Here is a 17,594-nt window from a genome sequence, read left to right on the forward strand (position 1 = left end):
GACGCGTCGCGAACACGCCGCTCCCGCGCCGCTTTAGGGGGCTCGCTCGGAGCACGTCGCACTTCCGCCCTGTCTTTCCGGTTTCACTGAGTCCTACTAAACTTTTGAGAAATAAGCTAAAAAAAAAAAAACCCAAACAACCCCAAAACTTGAATGAAACTTTTTTCCTAGGTGACTAACAAATTAACTTTTAAGGTTTTTACAATAATTAGAAAGAAATCTGACTTCAGCTAAAGCTTGGGAAGTGATCTGCCACATAAAAACTGCCGATTTGGGGATGAGGCTTTTCACAACAGCGTCAGTTTCTATTTTTAAGTCTAGATTTTATAAAACTACATGTGAAACACATAAACCCATACAAGTTATATATCAAAGAGGCATGGGAAGATTCCAAAGTACGACGCGAGAACTGACCTGGATGCGAGAGCGAGCTAGGTAGACGTTGGACTTCCATTCGGTTTTCATCTTGCGGTACTGAGAGGACTTGGAATGGACGAACTGCTTACTGTAAGGCGCGTTCAGTTCCCCCGTGACTGTGCTCTGAAATGACTTCGATGTGCTGGTGCTGTTCAAGGTGTGAGGCCTGGAGGAATTGGGCATGTAACAGGAAAGAATACAAGACAAACTGAAGATTTCTCTGAAAACAGCCCCGAAACCCATCCAAAACTCCTGTGGACGTACAGACACTGAAAGCCAGCTAGCAGACGACAAAGCAGTCCCTCTGGTTTGGGCATGCACATACACAGCCAAAGACGACAGGGTTTGTAAGCAGCAGACGAAAGCACAAAGAACCCTAAGCGGCCTATAAACCCTGGGCTGTACTATGTGAAATTAAAACAAAATACCTTAACACAAACCTCTTGACATGGGTACTCATTTTCGGCTCGGCACGGGCGCAGCCTGTGGGGTTGATGGCAAGAGGGAGTTCCATTAAGGGGTTTCGGCCATAGCGGAAAGTGTAGTTCTCACAGGCCTCAACCCCCGGCAGCTGCAAAAAACAAACAGACAACAAGAAAAAAAAACGGCCAAGTCATTAATTCGTTGTTAATCGTGTGTAACAAAAGATTTGCTTGTCCACACCTGCTCCCCTTCCCATGGGAAGACGAGACAGCCGAGTCCAGGGGGTGGTCCAGCAAGGCCTGGGGTGGCAAAGACTCACCGATTCGGCAATCCTGGCCACTGCCGAGACTGTCAAACCAAAGAGGTCTTCACCCTTCAAGTAGCCAGGGAAGAGCTGGAGCATTTCAGATTCTTTTCTGACAGAAGCAACGGGCTCCAAGATTTTATCCCACACACCTACACAGCCACGGGGGAAAGAATTACGGGGGTCACTCACGGGAAGAGTGTGGTGCTGCCATCACGACGAAGGCCCAAGGGCGTTGGGCGCGGAAACCCACACAAACAGGCCGGTGTTCAGGAGGCGAAGCGGGGAGTCGCTTGGCAAGTTGCTGGTTTGCCCTGAACAAACGCCGCGCAAGCACGGCCTTCCCGTCGCCCCCTTGGTTCTTGGGCATGGCACGTTTAGTACCGGCAGCACGGAAACCTTCCGCCCTCTCACAACGAACACACAGACAGATTCTCCCGGGAAAACCTGCATGGAGCAGGATTTTCTGCAAGCAGAGACGTTCTGTTCCCACTGGGGGATGGTACGCGGCGCGGAGTTGTGCACAGGCACCGCCCCCCGCAGCGGCTCGACTGGACGGAGCCAGGCCGGGCACGTGAGCACCCACAGCACGAAGGGCTTGCGGCCCAGAGCGTTACCGGGCCCGTGGGCTTTCAGTCTGAGCTGCCGTCTCCCCACCCCGCCAGGAACACCCTCCCCGGCCCCAGAAGGACGTGCTCAGCTCAACTGCCTCGTCACTGCTGGTGAACCTCGACATACGGGATGGAAGACAACCGAGTAATGATACTGTTTGAGTCGCCTTTCACGAAAGGAAACCTGTGCTGACCTTCCTACCCCTTTAATTCGCTTTCAGTAATCAAGCATGGATCTCCTCTGTGCACTTCTAAGTGGTAGCTTAGACAGTTTCTTCCAAGGTGTCCTCAGCCTTCACAGCGTACCAAAAACAGGCCCTGGGAGCTGACTGCGCCTGCAGCACGCTGCTTGAAACACCCGTCACACCTCTGACACGTATGGGTAGCAACAGAACCAACGCCAGACCCGCACAAGCCACCACCTCGGTTCACCGCATTTACCTTTCGGAGTCGTGTCAGTAAGGACCAGATCTTCGTGGCCTTGCTCCACGACCTTGATGACAAATAAGGGGAGCCCGTCCTTCTCCTCAATCGAGCAGAGGTAGCGGCAACGTCTGTTGGCGTACCTCATGCTCCAGTACAACCGGCTGGCCTCGTAACCCACGGGGAAGAGCGCTTTGGAGGAGTGGAAGGCCTGCATCTGCTGCGGCAGCAGCTGTCCGACGGCGTGGAAAATCAGGCTCCCCACACGGAAAGTGTGGTCCCGTTCCCCCCGCTGCACGATGCTGGCGATCTGCCGCACCTCATCCCGCTGAACGTAGACCCTCCTGAAGACTGCGAAGTAACTGAGCTCCTGCTCGTGAGTTCCCTTTGGTTTGTGCATGGGGCAAAGCATGGTCTTGTCTTTAAAAAACATGCATTGTGCTTTAATGGCACAGGTAAAGTGATAAATGTTGGTGCACCTTAACCTGTGACAACCGCTGGTGGCACCCATTTTGTGACAAAACATGCATTTCATCTGCAAGCCTCTTCGCAGCGCTAGCTCCACGTTGATTAAGGCACCAGCTTGTGTCTCGTAGACTTCCGTCGACCAAAGAGCACAGTTCAAGTGGACCCAAAGGTCTAAATCCAGGTTAAGAAGCCTCGCTGGTCCGTCTGTTATCCCATCACCTTCCTCGTGACAGAAGCAACATTTCCTGTAGTCTTTAGGCACAGGATCTGGTTTAAGGGTCGTGCCCAGTTTTTTAAGAAATTCATCTATTTCTTCTTCACAGGGAGGTTTGAACGACCCTTTAGGAATCACAATCTGAATGCTCCACTTTTTCCATTTCATTCCTTTCCATTTCTTACTCGGAGGCCGACAGTCATCGAGGCTACTGTGTATTGCTTTCAGCCTAGGCTTTAGTTTCACCGTTACCTTCAGCTCGTCCGGTTTGGCCTCCACCTTGGCTGCTTCAAACGCAGGGGGGAACAGGATGGGGGGCGACGGCGGCGGAGAAACCTTTTCCTGCAACTGAGGCAGACAGTGGACGTCCAAAGCCGAAATGTTGTTGCTGTACTGATGGAACGCTTTCGGCGGCCTCTCCTTCATCGGCGACTGTGGCAGAGATGGAACCGATTCCTGCCGAAACAACAGAAAGCTCTTAAGAATCAAAATCCCAAACCATTAACTTTAATGAACATTAAATGTGTCTTGAAAACGCTGTCGGGTCAGGGCTGAAGAGGCTACTCGGAAAACCAGGATGTGGCAACAGTTTGGACACGACCCCGACCGGTGCTGTCGGGTCATGGAGCAGAAGCAGCTCCCCCATTCAACCTAGACCGTGGTGCCCTTTAATTCAGGAGAAAACAAGACCAACCCTTCGCCCAGGTTTTGAATGAAAAACTAGTGAATGGCCTTAGATGAGCTAACCCACAGATTTCGTGCTTGGATATTCTTGGAGCTTTGGTACAACACGAAATAACCTCAGAATATGGGTCACAGAGTTAAAGACTAAGAATCTTGTTGTTTGGTGGAAGGGGAAGACTTGGAAATAATGCCACATTTTTCCTGGAAACAAGCGATGAGGCAATTCCTGCAGGGCTCCAGATTAGTCACACGACTTGAGAACTGAACTCACAGTCACAGCAAACAAGAGTTGAACCTGCAGAGATTTGTTTAAAACCAAAACCCCGACGACAGAAAGAGACGAAACAAGAACAAGAATTTTAGATTAAGAAATTTAGATTAAGAAGTTTAGATTAAGAAGTGCTTCATGTGGTTCATATGGTTCATCTGGAAAGAGGAAATGAAAGGATCAAGAGGCTGAACGTGACACTTAATTAACTTAATTACGCACATGCTGATGCACTTGTGCACTGTTACCCTGCTTAAACACCAGTGAAAACGAGCTACATGGGGCACTGAGAGGATGTGGATGCAAACGTGGGTTTAAAGAAGTACTCCAAACACTTTGCCTATGAGGAAATAAACTCAGTGGGATCATTCAGTCTCGAATGGAGACTGTTCCACTTCAGTGTGTTGTGGTTTAACTCTGGCTAGCAAAATGCCATGAAGCCGCTCTCACATCTCTCTCTCCCCTCCTCCAGCGGAGGGGAAGAATCGGAGGAAGAAGAAATGAGGAAGCTCATAAAATTGAGATAAGAACTATTTACTAATCAAATCTGAATTAATATATACAAGTACTACTAATAAAAGTTAATTAAAATAATGGAAAATAAAACATATGATACAATATGCTACGATATGATACAATTCCTCACCACTCACCGACCGATGCACAACAGGTGCTGAGCAGTGGGAGTCAGACCCAGAGAGCCCGAGAGCGATCGCAGGCCGAGGGCCGCAGGCCAAGGCCCAGAGCCCGAGTGCTGTCACATCAGATTCTGAATGAACCCTCTCAGCGATAGCAGCCCGGGAAAGCTAAACAAACCCACCAACTCCCTCACAAACCAGCCAGCACAGGAGTTAGCGAAGTAGCTAACGCAGAAGCCAGGGAGAGTGTTAGCAAGCACACGGGAGTGAACGAGCAAGAGAGTAAGGGAGAGAGAGTAATGGCTCCCAGACACCCTCCTTGCCTCTGCCCTGAACATGATGTACTGTGGAATGAAATACTCCCTTGGTCAGTTTGGGTCAGGTGCCTGAACTGTGTGTCCCAGCGCTGCCTGTAGCGACACAGCGAGAGCTGGGAACGCAGCTGCAGGGTCAGAAGCGGAGAAAGACCTTGAATTCAGTGCAGACATTCCCCAGCGCCAGCTGAGAACTTACCAGTGCTGCTCTCTGCATCCAGGAACAGCTTCCTAGCAGCCACGGTAAAGAGAGTTAACTCTTTCCTGGCTGAATCCAGCACAAATGCCAGGGATATGTTATCCTCCTCTGCACTGGAACACACGATGCCCTGTACTGAAATGCTGAGTTTAAGGTGCTGCACCCTCGCCGTGTCTGTGGGCAGAGACCTACAGCACGCTATCTGGGGCACCCTGAGAACGATCCCTGGCCTAATTCCACTTTCAACACGTTTCTTAAAACGTCTCTCCCCAACACCTACCACCTTTTTTCCCTCGTCACTGTCAGTTAGCAGCCTCTTCAATAATGTTTTGGTAACTAATGCTTTAAAAATCATAACTTTGCCCAAATAAAGTAATGGAATGAGATGATTTTTCCAGTTACATTGAAGGAATAAAGGTGTTTTTGCAAGCTTGCTGTTATTATTTGAGCAGCTGTAAACATTTTTACTGCGTGAGCCCAGTCACCACGTAGAAAGCAGCCCTCCAGGATGCAGCTGTGATGTCACGCAACACCCAGAGAGGTCGAAGGACCCGGTCGTTGAGTTTGCATCTGCAACGCCCGTGAGGGCAGCAGAAGGGGGCTCCCGCTCTGCCGTGCATCTCTGTCAGACAGTTCTGCAAACACGGCTTTGACTGCACGCTGCGGGTTCGGAATCTCAACGCCTGAACACGGAACAATTCCTTTATCAACCTTCACAACGATGCGCAAACTCCCACCTCTCCCCCAAAACCAACTCGCGACTTACTTTGTTCTCTGAGGTTTTGGCTTGCACAGCTGCTGAGTAAAGAACAAAGCAGTTGTTGCTACAGAACACAACGTCCTTCATTTTATCAGAGCCTTCTTGGGAATCCTGGGAATCAAACACACGGAAGATTATCAGAAGTGCATTTTAATCCCGTTCTTCACATAATAAGCGTAATGAGACAAGTCTTCCAATCTGGCCAGAAACACTTGATTTGTGGACCATTTGTGAAATAACGAGCGATACCGGGATATAAATACTTGGTTATTTGACAGATCCAACGTTACCACCACCTACACCCCTGTTCTTCAGCATTTCCTGCCGTCAACAGGAGTTTAACAATCAAAAGAAAGCATTCGATGCCACGCACCCATCTGCTCCGTAGGCAGGCTGGCAAAGCAAAATCCGTTTTCTTTTATCTTCAGATGGCAGGAGAACCTCTCGTTTCAGCCTAATCAAAGACAGATCACCCCGTTTTATCTACTGATCCATCTGCAAAACATCACTGGGAAAGCACTGCTTTTCTGAGCCATCACTGTCCTGTACAAATTCTGACTACAGGCCTTTGCTGCATCGTTCTCGCCAGCAGCAACGGTGCTGCTGGAATGAACGACGGTTCCTACTGCAAATACGAGACTGAAATCTGGTTCCTGCCTCAAGGAGTCCCAACACTCTCACTCTCACAGCACTTCCTGAGGTGGCACCACGGCGCTGCCTCACGCATAAACGCGCTCTGAATTAAGGTCCCTGAAGCGGCCCTGGAAGGCAGCCCGCAGCAGAATTTAAGAAGCTGCCATACACGGGGCCTATTTTATGGAATTTACTGGAATTCATTTCACATAAGCAACAACTCCGACGTTTCTTATCTGTACTACAAACGCGCTCGGCTGTCCCATCCCGCTTTGGAACACAGCGGGGAGACCACAAAGGGACCCGAGAGCGGCGTCAGTCGCATGACAAGCCGCCGTCTCCGTTGCCTCCGCCTGCCCACCGAGCGCCGTACGCAGGGAAGTGTGCTTCACCACGCTACCTGCTTGAGGAAAGGCAGGTCTTTGAAGGACTTCCGCACGCCGCTGCCGAGAACCACAACTTTGCAGTGAGAGCACCACCGAGGTCTCAGCGCTGAGCCTTCTGCGATGCTCTGGCTGTGGTCCTTATAGCCAGCTATACCTAGGGAGCAGAAAGTCTGTTAGAAACTGCATCACATGAACTCAAAAGTCACAGTATTCTTCAGTGGTCTAGAGGAGCAGCATCCTCCTGCTCAGGGTGTGGAAGGCAAGCGTGAAACTACGGCCCCATGGGGAAACTGTTTCATCTAGACCAAAACCAACTGTGTGAACAACAAGGCAAAAGTACATCTGTGTGTAAGGAATGAGTAGCTAGACCAACATAGGAACACACAGGCCTAACCAACTGCGTCAAGTTTTCCAGCACAGGAAATGTCTTTGAGTGACCGACACAGGAAATGTCTTTGAGTGACCGACTTAAAATCAGACTGGACAAAAAAATCCTACTAGTGCTGGGAGCTACTGGGAGAAACCCCTTACTGACAGTGAGGTAGATAACATAATGGAAATCAATGGATCAGACCAATCAGGGTGTCGTTAACATCAGGAGCAGGTTCACATGTACTGATCACATACAAAGAGAAAAGCACCGCTTAGAACAAGAATCAATTATTTCATTCTACAGCCTGAACTGACGGGGTGGAAATGCCTTCATATGGACTCGGTTAAACTCCTGTACTGGCAGCTCACAGGAACGAATGGCCACTCACCGTTGCTGTTTGCCGGAAATGGGACATTGGGCTGCTTCAGCCCGTAAGACCCCATGATCCTGGCGGGTCCCATGGAGCCTGCCTGCGGAGCCTGAAGCAGCAAGTGTTGCCTGTACTCCATTGGCGGGTTCAGCCGGTGACTGGTGGCGGCTGCCATGGAGGATGGGATGTCTGGAGCATTACTAACCTCGTAGCTGTTGGGAATTCTGACGTGGAGCAGGTTAGAGAACGCCGCTACAACGCTACTGATGTTCTAAAAGCAATCATAAAAACATGCCTTTGTTTTCATCAGACAGGCAGTCAGACAGCACCAGTGTCAATTATTAGAAGATACCACAGCTCTTTACTATCCTGTGCTACAGCCCCTTCAGAGTCACCATCTATAACACACAGCGGCAGTTAACGTACGTAACACAACCGTATTTCTTTTACCTCAGCAGCCGTGGGATGTAAAGTAATTGCTACAGATATAAGGCCAGATTTAGGACCATTCTGGGATGGTCCAAGCTGAGAGGCAAAGAATCCAGAACCAGGTAACGCTCCTGAACCGGGTTCTGATTTTATGTAATTCCTTTTGGCTTCCGAACCTGGAAAGAACACAAAATACACCAGGTTAATCCTACTTGCACCCAAATGCAACAAACTAAACAGCCTAGTTCTAATTGTCTGCTGTGCTGCTGCCTCACCTTTTCCAGTACTGCTTGGTAGGATGGGAATGATGGGCGATGGTACAGGTTCTGGGTTCTCTTCCTTCACAACTGACAAGTCTGGGTACCTACTTATTTCCATTCCCACCACACTTTCAGGAGAGGAAGAAGGAACAAAGCTGTCAGGAGTGTCCCTGTCCTCGCAGTGATCTTGAACCCTGCAACAAAACCCAAGAACACAGTTTTGGAAAACTTTTGGGAATGGTCTAAAAACCTTTGGTAAGCCAAAGTTACAAATCCTGATGGGGAGCTATCATGAACTTGCTTCTTGCTAACAGTCACGGAATGCAGTTCCATGGTAGGCCATTATTCTAGGCATCTCACTGCACACTGTTTACTTTCCCAAGACAAGAAAACAGAGGCACTAACATAGCCCAGGCTCCACCACAGAACTGTCTGCTCCTCATGGCTCCACCTATCTGCGTAAAAAGTTAGTATACAATATTTAAAATTTCTGGTTTAATTGTATTCTCTGGTTTATCCCTCCTTGTCCATGCACAGGCTTCAGTGTTTCAAAGCCACCCAACTTCTGGCTAGGCAAGCGAAAGGGAGGCAAAAGGGAAGATCTCTCTGTAGGGAGCCTCATTTTCTATCCAGCACCTCTCACACGGTAACAGAAACCCAGTAGAGCTGGGGAGATTTCAGGCTGACTCTTGGACAGTACTGCTGCCTTCTGCAGCGGTCACATGCTGTCGTGGTACCAAGTGCTCCAGGGCAAATGCAAATTTATAATGTTTTCTTCCAGTTTTAATAGAGCAAGGGAATGAACCAACAGCCTAACAGGAGGTAGAGTCCAGCACCTATTTCACTACGCTGCTTCCTGCACGTGGAACGGTAAGGGTTAACCAGGACAAAGGATCCCATTACATTCTCTGCGCTGTGTGGATTTCGTTTCTTCACTGTCTCATCTCCTGCTGACAGATCACAGAACCTGCTCCAAAAACCTGCCTGAAGAAGTCAAGGAAAACCTACCTTAACTCCTCCTGATTGTTGTGAGGTGGCGTTGGAAGCGAAGCAGGAACATCCACAGTTTTCGGGCCCTGAGCCATGGCTCTTGCTAATAAATCATCCTGCGGCCTGAAAGGCAACTGGAACTGCTTTGGTCCCAGAGCTTTGGTAACTGGAAACAGAAACGCACGGCACAGTGAGACACTGTCACGCTTTTCTACTCATACGTTCTGTGTAGCAGGGCAGTGGTGGCTCCCCGATACAACCGAGGCTTTGCAGCAGATCGTAACGCTCCTTGCAACCGCTGACGGTTTGTCTCCCTGTTTACAAAACCCCACCACCTCTGAAACCCTGCAAGTATTTGAAAGCACCTAATGACTCCATGCAAAGCCTGCGGAGGATGCATTTCAGGGAGACTGCTTTTGAGCCTGCTCAACTACCTGGTGAGTCCTTTGTACTGGGCATAAATAAAATGACCTTAAGGTTTTCTTTTCCATTTCTTAAGAATGCTTCTGGCTCTCCACATGTTTTCCAAACAGAAAGGGGAAAGGCTACCACTGGACATTACAGCCGTGTACAGTAAAGCTGGGTAACAACGATTACAGGCACGCTGGGTCTATACAAGACAACTATAGCAACTGAAAAACAACATCCCAGTTATCTGTTCTGCAATTTGCTACAAACTCGACTCATGTCGTATGGAAACAACACGCGTTGCGCTTACCGTCGTGACCTCCCAACACACCAGCCTTGCCGGCAAGTTCCTCAGTGGTTGCGAAGCCATTTACCAACTTCTGGCACGCCACGGGAGGAGGCGTGGGAGGGAGAGAGGCTGGGGGTGTCGGAGGATTGCTCAGGTTGTTCTGCTGCAGGAGATGGAAGAACCGTAAATCGGTCATGGAACACAAGGTGAGAACCTGCCTTGTTCCAGTACCGGACAATGCAGCCCACTCACACGTCCTTACACCCTGAGGTGGCACTGATGAGCAACGATGGTTAATTCTCTGGTATGGGACCAAATGCACAGAAGTATCTACTATAAAAGACACAATGTTTTGCTTTTCTCCTATCAATGATGTTATCAGAGAAGTAGTTCACATGAGGGGTATACATTACTGAAAGAAGATGCAGCTATATTATTTACAGAAAGGCACAAAAAGCATTTTTAGGAATGGTTTGGGAACCCCAACAAGTTCCCACAGTCTGAGCAAAGCTCTGAAAAGACTGAGCCAGCTGTTCCACAGTGACTCGCATCCCCACGAACAAGTCAGCTTACCCGACTGTCACTAAAAGGGGAGCTACCTCACGTAGGCTTACTTAACTCTCCATATTTTAACTGAAAACTAAATGAGAACTTCAGCATCTGCTCTTGCTGCCGCCATGCCTACAAAGCTAATACTTACGTTCACTTCTGACCACAACAACTATTTCACACTCCCATCTTACAGGCCATGTAAGGCTGGGGTAAGCACCACTGCTCTGCAGTAAGTTACTGAAGTTTCATATTCAGGAAGCCAAGCAGCAAATTTGGTTCTGTCTGTTCGCTATCTTGCTGCTCTCCCAGTACTGCCACTCTGATCTCACAGGCAGAGTGTTCCATTCTGTGGGTTATTAGCTCATCAAAAGACAGCCGACACTGTGCAGAGTCCTCAGGTTCTTAGTTAGGGCTTAGTGGGCAAAGCAGGGAAGTCCATTTCCCATTTAATTCCCACTAAGAAATGCTTTCAATGGCTTTGCAAAGTACCGAGAATTCAGCCTTTTCTGCTCCATAAAACTGTAATTACAATTTCCCCTATTTAGCAGCCATTTGTGAAAGGAATACTTGTAGATTTTAATTATTTTACAACCCAGTTTCTAGAACTGATTCCCACTTTGAGAGAGTAAGACAATGGTGAATGTTTCACCACTGCACTGCCTGTCTGCTCTGGCAACAGATTGTGATTGTCTTCTGGTCGCGTGAAGGCACAACTCTGGCCAACGAGCAGTAATAATGCCACGAACATTCTTTCCCACAGAGAGCACACACACGGTGGGGATCCAGACTAAAACTGTACCTTGTAAATGAGCTGGGAGTAATAATCTGAAGCCCCATCAAGAGTAGCGCTACCAAAACTTCCCACAAGTCGATTTCCACCATTTAGCTGGCCACTGCCATAGGGAAGGAAGTGTGCAAAGCTCACTCCAATTATTGGTTCCATCAGAGGCAGAAGAGAAAGCTGCTGTATTAAAAGAGGAAAGGTAGAAATTAATTTAACTGTAACACAGAAGCATGGCAGATCTCCAAACATCAGAAGAATGGTTCCTAATTTAAAACACGTACTGGGAATTTACCCACTATGAGAAAAGCGTGTCAGACACGGGCCTCGCTGCCTGTTACGCGAGGTGGTCCCTGTCCCTCGGAGCCACAGCTCCGGCTCCCCGGCAAGTTCAGCCAGAGGCTGCCAGAGCGGACGGGAACTCCGCGGCTTTGAGAGTACCAAATGCCTGCCATGTCAGTAGAACTCCCAAACTGAAATGAAACCAGAACTTGAAATCCCCTGGTTTTACGGAAGTTCTCATTTGCTCCACCCTCTACTCCAAATTCCAACTTCACGATCAACTTCACTTCCATCAGGACAAGTCCACTCTTCAACGCGTCCTCCTGATGCGCTGCCCAGCACCTGCACACCCACCTGCTTCAGCTGGATGAAGGTATCAGCGTTAGGGTAAATGGCTTGCTTTTCTTCTTCCTCTTTTTTCCTTTTCTTGGACCGAGGAGCTGCCTTCTCTCCCGTCCGCTGAGTTCGCTTATTTCTCTGCTTCTTGGTTTCGGGTCCGACATCTGTTCTTTGAAGCTGGCTGTTACTGCACCCAAACCCACCTTGCATTTGGTTTCCTGCTGTTTGCTGCTAGAAAAGAAGGAAGTGAAGCAGAATTTTTGATGTTTTAATACACGGTTTATTCAAAGTTATTGCACAATAGTCTGAAGAACACACCCAGTATAATAAATCTCATTGGTAACAAGCTGTATTTTACGGTTTGCTCACTGTGCTGTCTCAGGGGTGACTCTAACTGCTCTACTGTCCCCACACACAGAACTACGACTCACCATTCACGCCACCGACACCTGAAAACGCAATTAAAAACTCACAGACCAGAAATGTCTTCTATTAAATACCCCCTAAAATGCCTAAAATAAAGTTACATCTGCATGCAACCTTAGAGATTTCCATCAGGGCCTAATGAACTGGGAGAAAGGGGCGGAAGTTAATACAATACAAATGTCTTCTGAGGTCAGGAACAAAACCAGGAATGTGAAACACTTCTGGATTGTACCATTTCCTTAAGGACTTTCAGTACGAATTTGCAAAGCCATTCTTCACATGGAAGTTGTGTAAAAGCCATCAGAATGGGACTTGGTAACGCAAGAGAGTGACAAGTCCAATTTCTTTTCATCAGTTATTTCAAACAGCTCTCCACAACCACTACGGTGAACACTCTCACCACGATGCCTGTCGTGTGTGTCTTAACCGTGGATCTTTAACACCGACCTAAGCGACCTGCTGCTCACAATTCCCCTTATTTTTATCCGTCTTGACTAATTTTGAAAGTGTTTAAACTTTGCTTCAAGGATGTATTTAGAGTTGAGGCAGTCATAAAACCAAACTGAGGAGAGATTCAAGATTACAATTAAATGACCAACAAATCCAAGTGGAAAGTGTATCCCACCTCCACATTACGCAGTTTTCTTTAGGTCTGTTTTTAAGAAGGTTGTACATTATTAAATCACATAATGCCATTTATGTAAAGAATTAATGCTTCTTTCCATTAAAGTAAAATTAATTAGAGAAATAGTCTCTAACACAGAAATCCATGAATTATAAGAGATTTAACCATTTCACACTTTTGATAAAAGTCCTAGAGCACAGTCTCTGCTAACATCAGAGTCAGTACGTGATTTTCACTGGCAAAGCCTGCGCAGGGACTTGGTTCACAGGCCCTGGGGTGCAGCTGAGGGGTGCCTGGCACCTCGGCAGAGCCGCACGGGCCATCCACACGAGACTGAGGGGGGTCACGGAAGGAAGCAGCCCACAGGCATACCGCACACCCTTTGGAAATGTACGAGTAGGTAATTAAGAGACAGCCTGTAAAATCTTGCCTTTATCTCGGTAAATATTAGGAAGTGGTGTTTTTAAAGATGATTAGCTGTAGAAAAATGATTTTTTGCATTTTAGCGATTTCTGAATACACCGATCTATGAAGTCATACTAAAACTCGTTCTTTCTGTACCACAGATGATTTACGCAGGGAGAGAAGGCAGGAAGGGAGGTACAGATTCCTTAAAGCTGTTTATTCCACCCTGGTGCAGGTAGGTTATCTCCCCACCCTTTCACAAATGCCCGCGGTAAAGGCACCAAACTGCCCTTGACTTTTCAGGATCACTGTATAACAAAACCAGTACCAGGCTCACCATTCCTTCAGCTGGGTTCTGCTTCTCTGGTAACTTCTTATCCCCAGAAGCCTCCTCTTCTGTTCGGCCGCTGTTCTCCGACTTCTGATTTAGAAGAGATGAGGACTTCTTATTTTTCAGCAGGTGTTTCAGCAGTTCGTTCCCTGACTCCCCTTTCGCTGGGGGAGCGCTAGCCGGTTGGGCTGGACTCTGAGCTGAAGAGGCAGGCTGTGATGGGACCTTATCTTCTTCCACCTTAATACTGCTCGGATTTTCTGGTTTAGGCTCAGCTTGACCTGAGCACTGATCAGCTTCTGCCTTTTCTAGTTTAACTTCTTGAATGCTGGTGGGTGTATCTGCCTTGGCCTTCTCAGCCTCTGTGCTGGCACTTGGCTGTTTCTGGGGCAGACTGCTGTTGGGGAGCTTACATTCCAGCTCTGGAGAGGTCTGGCTCTCTCCTGCGTTTGATGCTGACGGGCCCGTTAACTCCACCGACTCTTGTTCATCTTGATGACGTGGAAGTTCACTGGGGGTGTTAACTGTGGGGGTGGAGGTAGCGTCAGAAACGGTCGGAGTTGATGGTGCAGTTATATCTGAATGTGGAGTTGACGGGGCTTTTATTGACTCGGCATCGTCATCCTTTTTCTTTTTTCGCGTCCTTTTCTTTTTTCCTTTCTCTTCTGGGATTATGTCAGAATACAGCTGTATGAGAGACTGGCTTGATCCAGGGAAGTTCGTTGCCTGGGGCACACTAGTGTCCGACCCACACGGGGCACCACTACTGAGCACTGCAGATGAAGGAACAGGAGAAGCAAACGAAGGCCTGACTTGGTTCTGCGTGAAGGTGGCCCCGGGGAGATTCCCGTGGGTTTGTTTTACGTTATGGAAATTAGGGGCTCCACCTGGAACAGCGGACGCATCGGGTCCAAAAGCTGGAGGTCCCACTGGCCTTCGCTCACTGCTTTGCATAAAATTCGTGGCAGGAGGCGAGGTCACGGGACCTTGTGGCAGAATGTGCCCCATTTGTTGCTGCTGATGCTGTGGAGACTGCTGAAGCGGTCGTGGAGTTTGTATGAAATCACAAGGCAGATCAGAATTAAAGAAAGGTATCTGAGCTAAGGATGTTTTGTTATTTAATTCAGACCCTATCATACCGTGCTGTTCTAGTTCCACTCTCTGCTGCAAAGCCCTCTGTCGATCTACCTCCTGCATAAGCTGAATGCGCTGCCGTTCCTGTTGCTCTCGTAAACGCTCCTTTCTTTCCCGCTCCTGAAAACTTTCACTAAAAGGGTTATTGTCCTCAAACTCCACCCTCGGTGGAGGCCCAGACTGCGCAGTTGCGTTTGGACCAGGCACAGGAGCTGGTGTGCCAGGAGTCATTGGCAACGGAGTCATTGGAGGCTGCATCCTTGCTGGATTCATGGAAATATGACTTGCGGGGGGATTTGCAGACTGCCATGCCGACAAGTTTGGCATTCTGGTCGGGTTGGATTGCCCAGGGATTACCACTGTGTGCTGCTGATGCTGGAGCTGTTGTGCCACCATGGGGAAGTTTTGCTGATTCATTGCTGGTGATGTTCCTCCTGGAACCAGTGGTGGTTGAGCCTGGACGCCCGGCATTAGAGCGTGGGGTGCCATCCCACACTGCTGCTGCTGCTTGATTCGATATTCCTCAATTAGTTCAGCGTGCTCTTTCTGCTGCTTGCGGATCTAGGAATTAAAAAAGTCATTATTCAGCTCTGACAGGTACTGACTATGCAAGTGACATAAAACATGCAACTCACCGTTATAATTTCAGGAGACAGTGAACCTCGGGCAAAAAAAACCATTGCAGCAGTCTTATTTTCCTTTGTAAGGCTAAATAGCTTTTATTTCATTAGAAATACTACCATCCTGAAATTTTAAGAAAGTAACAGTGCCTCAAAGTTCTAATTACATGCCAAGACTGCACTGTGCTGGAGAGCATACAAACCTTGGGGCCCCCTTGTAGGCCCCCTTCCTTGGGGCCTACAAGGAAGCTGGGGGGGACTTTTTACAAGGGCCTGCAGTGACAGGACAAGGGGTAACGGGTTTACATTGAAAGTGGGGAGGTTTAGATTAGATATCAGGAAGAAATTCTTCCCGGAGAGTCACTGGAACAGGTTGCCCAGAGAAGCTGTGGATGCCCCATCCCTGGAAGTGTTCAAGGCCAGGCTGGATGAGGCTTTGAGCAACCTGGTCTAGGGGAAGGTGTCCCTGCCCATGGCAGGGGGGTTGGAACTAGATGGTCTTCAAGGTCCCTTCCAACCCAAACCATCCTATGATTCTATGATTTTATGAAACCTAAACCCACAGTGAGCCTTGTCCTACAGATCTTACCATCCATGCACAGGATAACAACAGCTGGGAACAGACAGGAAAAAGGAAACTGAGATGGATGCTCTTCACACACCAGCAAAAATTTTTAAAACATGTAATTGAAAAGGTAAAGTTTACAGGAAAACAGGGAGGTAGATTCCCATTTATTCACAGGCAGATCCTCAAAATTCACACAGCAGATGAAAATGGCAAACTGCTGCTCCAGAATTTTCAATTTTAAGAGGAAAGTAAACTCGACTTGGACACTAAATGTTAAACCTAGTAGTTTATTTTCAAGGCAAGTAGGAGAAGCCAATGGGAGGATATGGCAGTGTCAACTGGACAAGAAAGAGCATTTTGGAAACACAGCAGATACCTAACTACACTGCTCTCTCAAAAAATGAAAGGACTTGTAATTCACTGGTTAATAATATTATAGAAACTCTCTCAGTTCTGTTCATTAGATCATGACTTCCACAACTTCCATTTGTGGTTTGTACCGATAGAAAAAGCCCATAACATAATTAAAAATGTTTGATAGCACTCTCCTTTGCCTGCAGCAAGGGAGAAGCCAGAAAGCTCAGGGTAACAGAGATGTCAGGACACGCTCCAGAATGCAGGACAGATGCACCCAAAAGGCTATTTACACAGTAATCTCAGGTCCAAGATGATTTACGAGCTCTGGCTCGGCACTGCCATGCCAAATAACAGTGCCACTGCACAAAGCCACCAACTGGATCGATCTGCACTGCACAAGCTCCAGGACTTCTCCATTGGTGTATGGCACGAAACCTGTGCTGGCCCTGCATGCCCAAACAACGAGGCCTCCAAACCACTACACGCTCTCACTCGACACCTGTACAATGAGGCCACCAAACGACTACAACCCCCTCAAGTGGCAGATCAGCACGTGACCGTACTTGGAATGAGTCAAGATCTCAAAGGACCAGCGCTGACTACACCCAGCTGGATTTGAGCCGACCTGTGCCGATCGACCCAGTGATTTTAACAGCGCAGGGGAGGACGAGGCAGAGCTTATTAGCACAGGCACAGTGCCACAGCAAAGCAGTTTAAACTGCCCTGGTGGCAGAGACAACATGGCAGTGTCTGCATGGCTCTGTGCCTGAGCTAATAACCCTGTCAGACATGAGCTCGTGTTGCACTAAGTCAGCTCCGGTTTCGCTGCGCCTGTGTCCAGGACCAGCAACTCACAGGGATCTGAGAGCTCTTTCCTCAATGTGCACATATAGAGACTGTGCGCTTTTCAAAAACTAACAAAAGCTTGATTACAGAAAAATTAATTGATGTGATTTGAAAGAATGGTCAATTGCTTCAAATAGAAGGTCCTTAAAAATATACTTTAAGAAAACCTTATTCAAGCTCCTACAAGATAGGTAAGAAAGTGCAGTTTAGGGTGTGGAGGACTGGTCTAACGCAGTGGTTGAAGGGGAGTGGAGGGCATTACCAGCAATATATGAAACTTAGGTTTAAAAACTAAAAAAACCAGAAGAACCTTAATTACGAGGTGCTGAATGGATCTGCCAGCCATGTCATGATGAGCAGCCACTACTTCAACATAACTTCACCCTAAGACCAGACTGACATATGTATGCCAGATTGGTTAAAGTGAATTACATTTTTTTTTTTTTTTGCATCTATTTGTGATTCAT

The 17,594-nt window shown here is 48.0% G+C and overlaps 1 protein-coding gene across 1 annotated transcript in view; it reads right to left on the reverse strand.

The window, feature by feature from the left end:
- Positions 1-414: 414 nt before the first annotated feature.
- Positions 415-17,594, reverse strand: part of KMT2C (lysine (K)-specific methyltransferase 2C) — a gene marked incomplete at both ends in the record, with an annotated part of 30,372 nt that continues 13,192 nt past the window's right edge. Inside the window, 14 exons of the mRNA XM_010160776.1 lie at positions 415-583; positions 846-988; positions 1,160-1,296; positions 2,197-3,316; positions 5,730-5,834; positions 6,757-6,896; positions 7,504-7,756; positions 7,936-8,090; positions 8,190-8,368; positions 9,183-9,330; positions 9,883-10,024; positions 11,213-11,377; positions 11,831-12,043; positions 13,609-15,297. Of these exons, the coding sequence (XP_010159078.1) occupies positions 415-583; positions 846-988; positions 1,160-1,296; positions 2,197-3,316; positions 5,730-5,834; positions 6,757-6,896; positions 7,504-7,756; positions 7,936-8,090; positions 8,190-8,368; positions 9,183-9,330; positions 9,883-10,024; positions 11,213-11,377; positions 11,831-12,043; positions 13,609-15,297 (4,758 nt within the window). The remainder of the gene's footprint in view (positions 584-845; positions 989-1,159; positions 1,297-2,196; positions 3,317-5,729; positions 5,835-6,756; positions 6,897-7,503; positions 7,757-7,935; positions 8,091-8,189; positions 8,369-9,182; positions 9,331-9,882; positions 10,025-11,212; positions 11,378-11,830; positions 12,044-13,608; positions 15,298-17,594) is intronic.

The sequence above is a fragment of the Eurypyga helias genome, unplaced genomic scaffold (assembly GCF_000690775.1).
Source record: "Eurypyga helias isolate BGI_N326 unplaced genomic scaffold, ASM69077v1 scaffold22831, whole genome shotgun sequence".
NCBI classification, from domain to species: Eukaryota; Metazoa; Chordata; class Aves; order Eurypygiformes; family Eurypygidae; genus Eurypyga; species Eurypyga helias.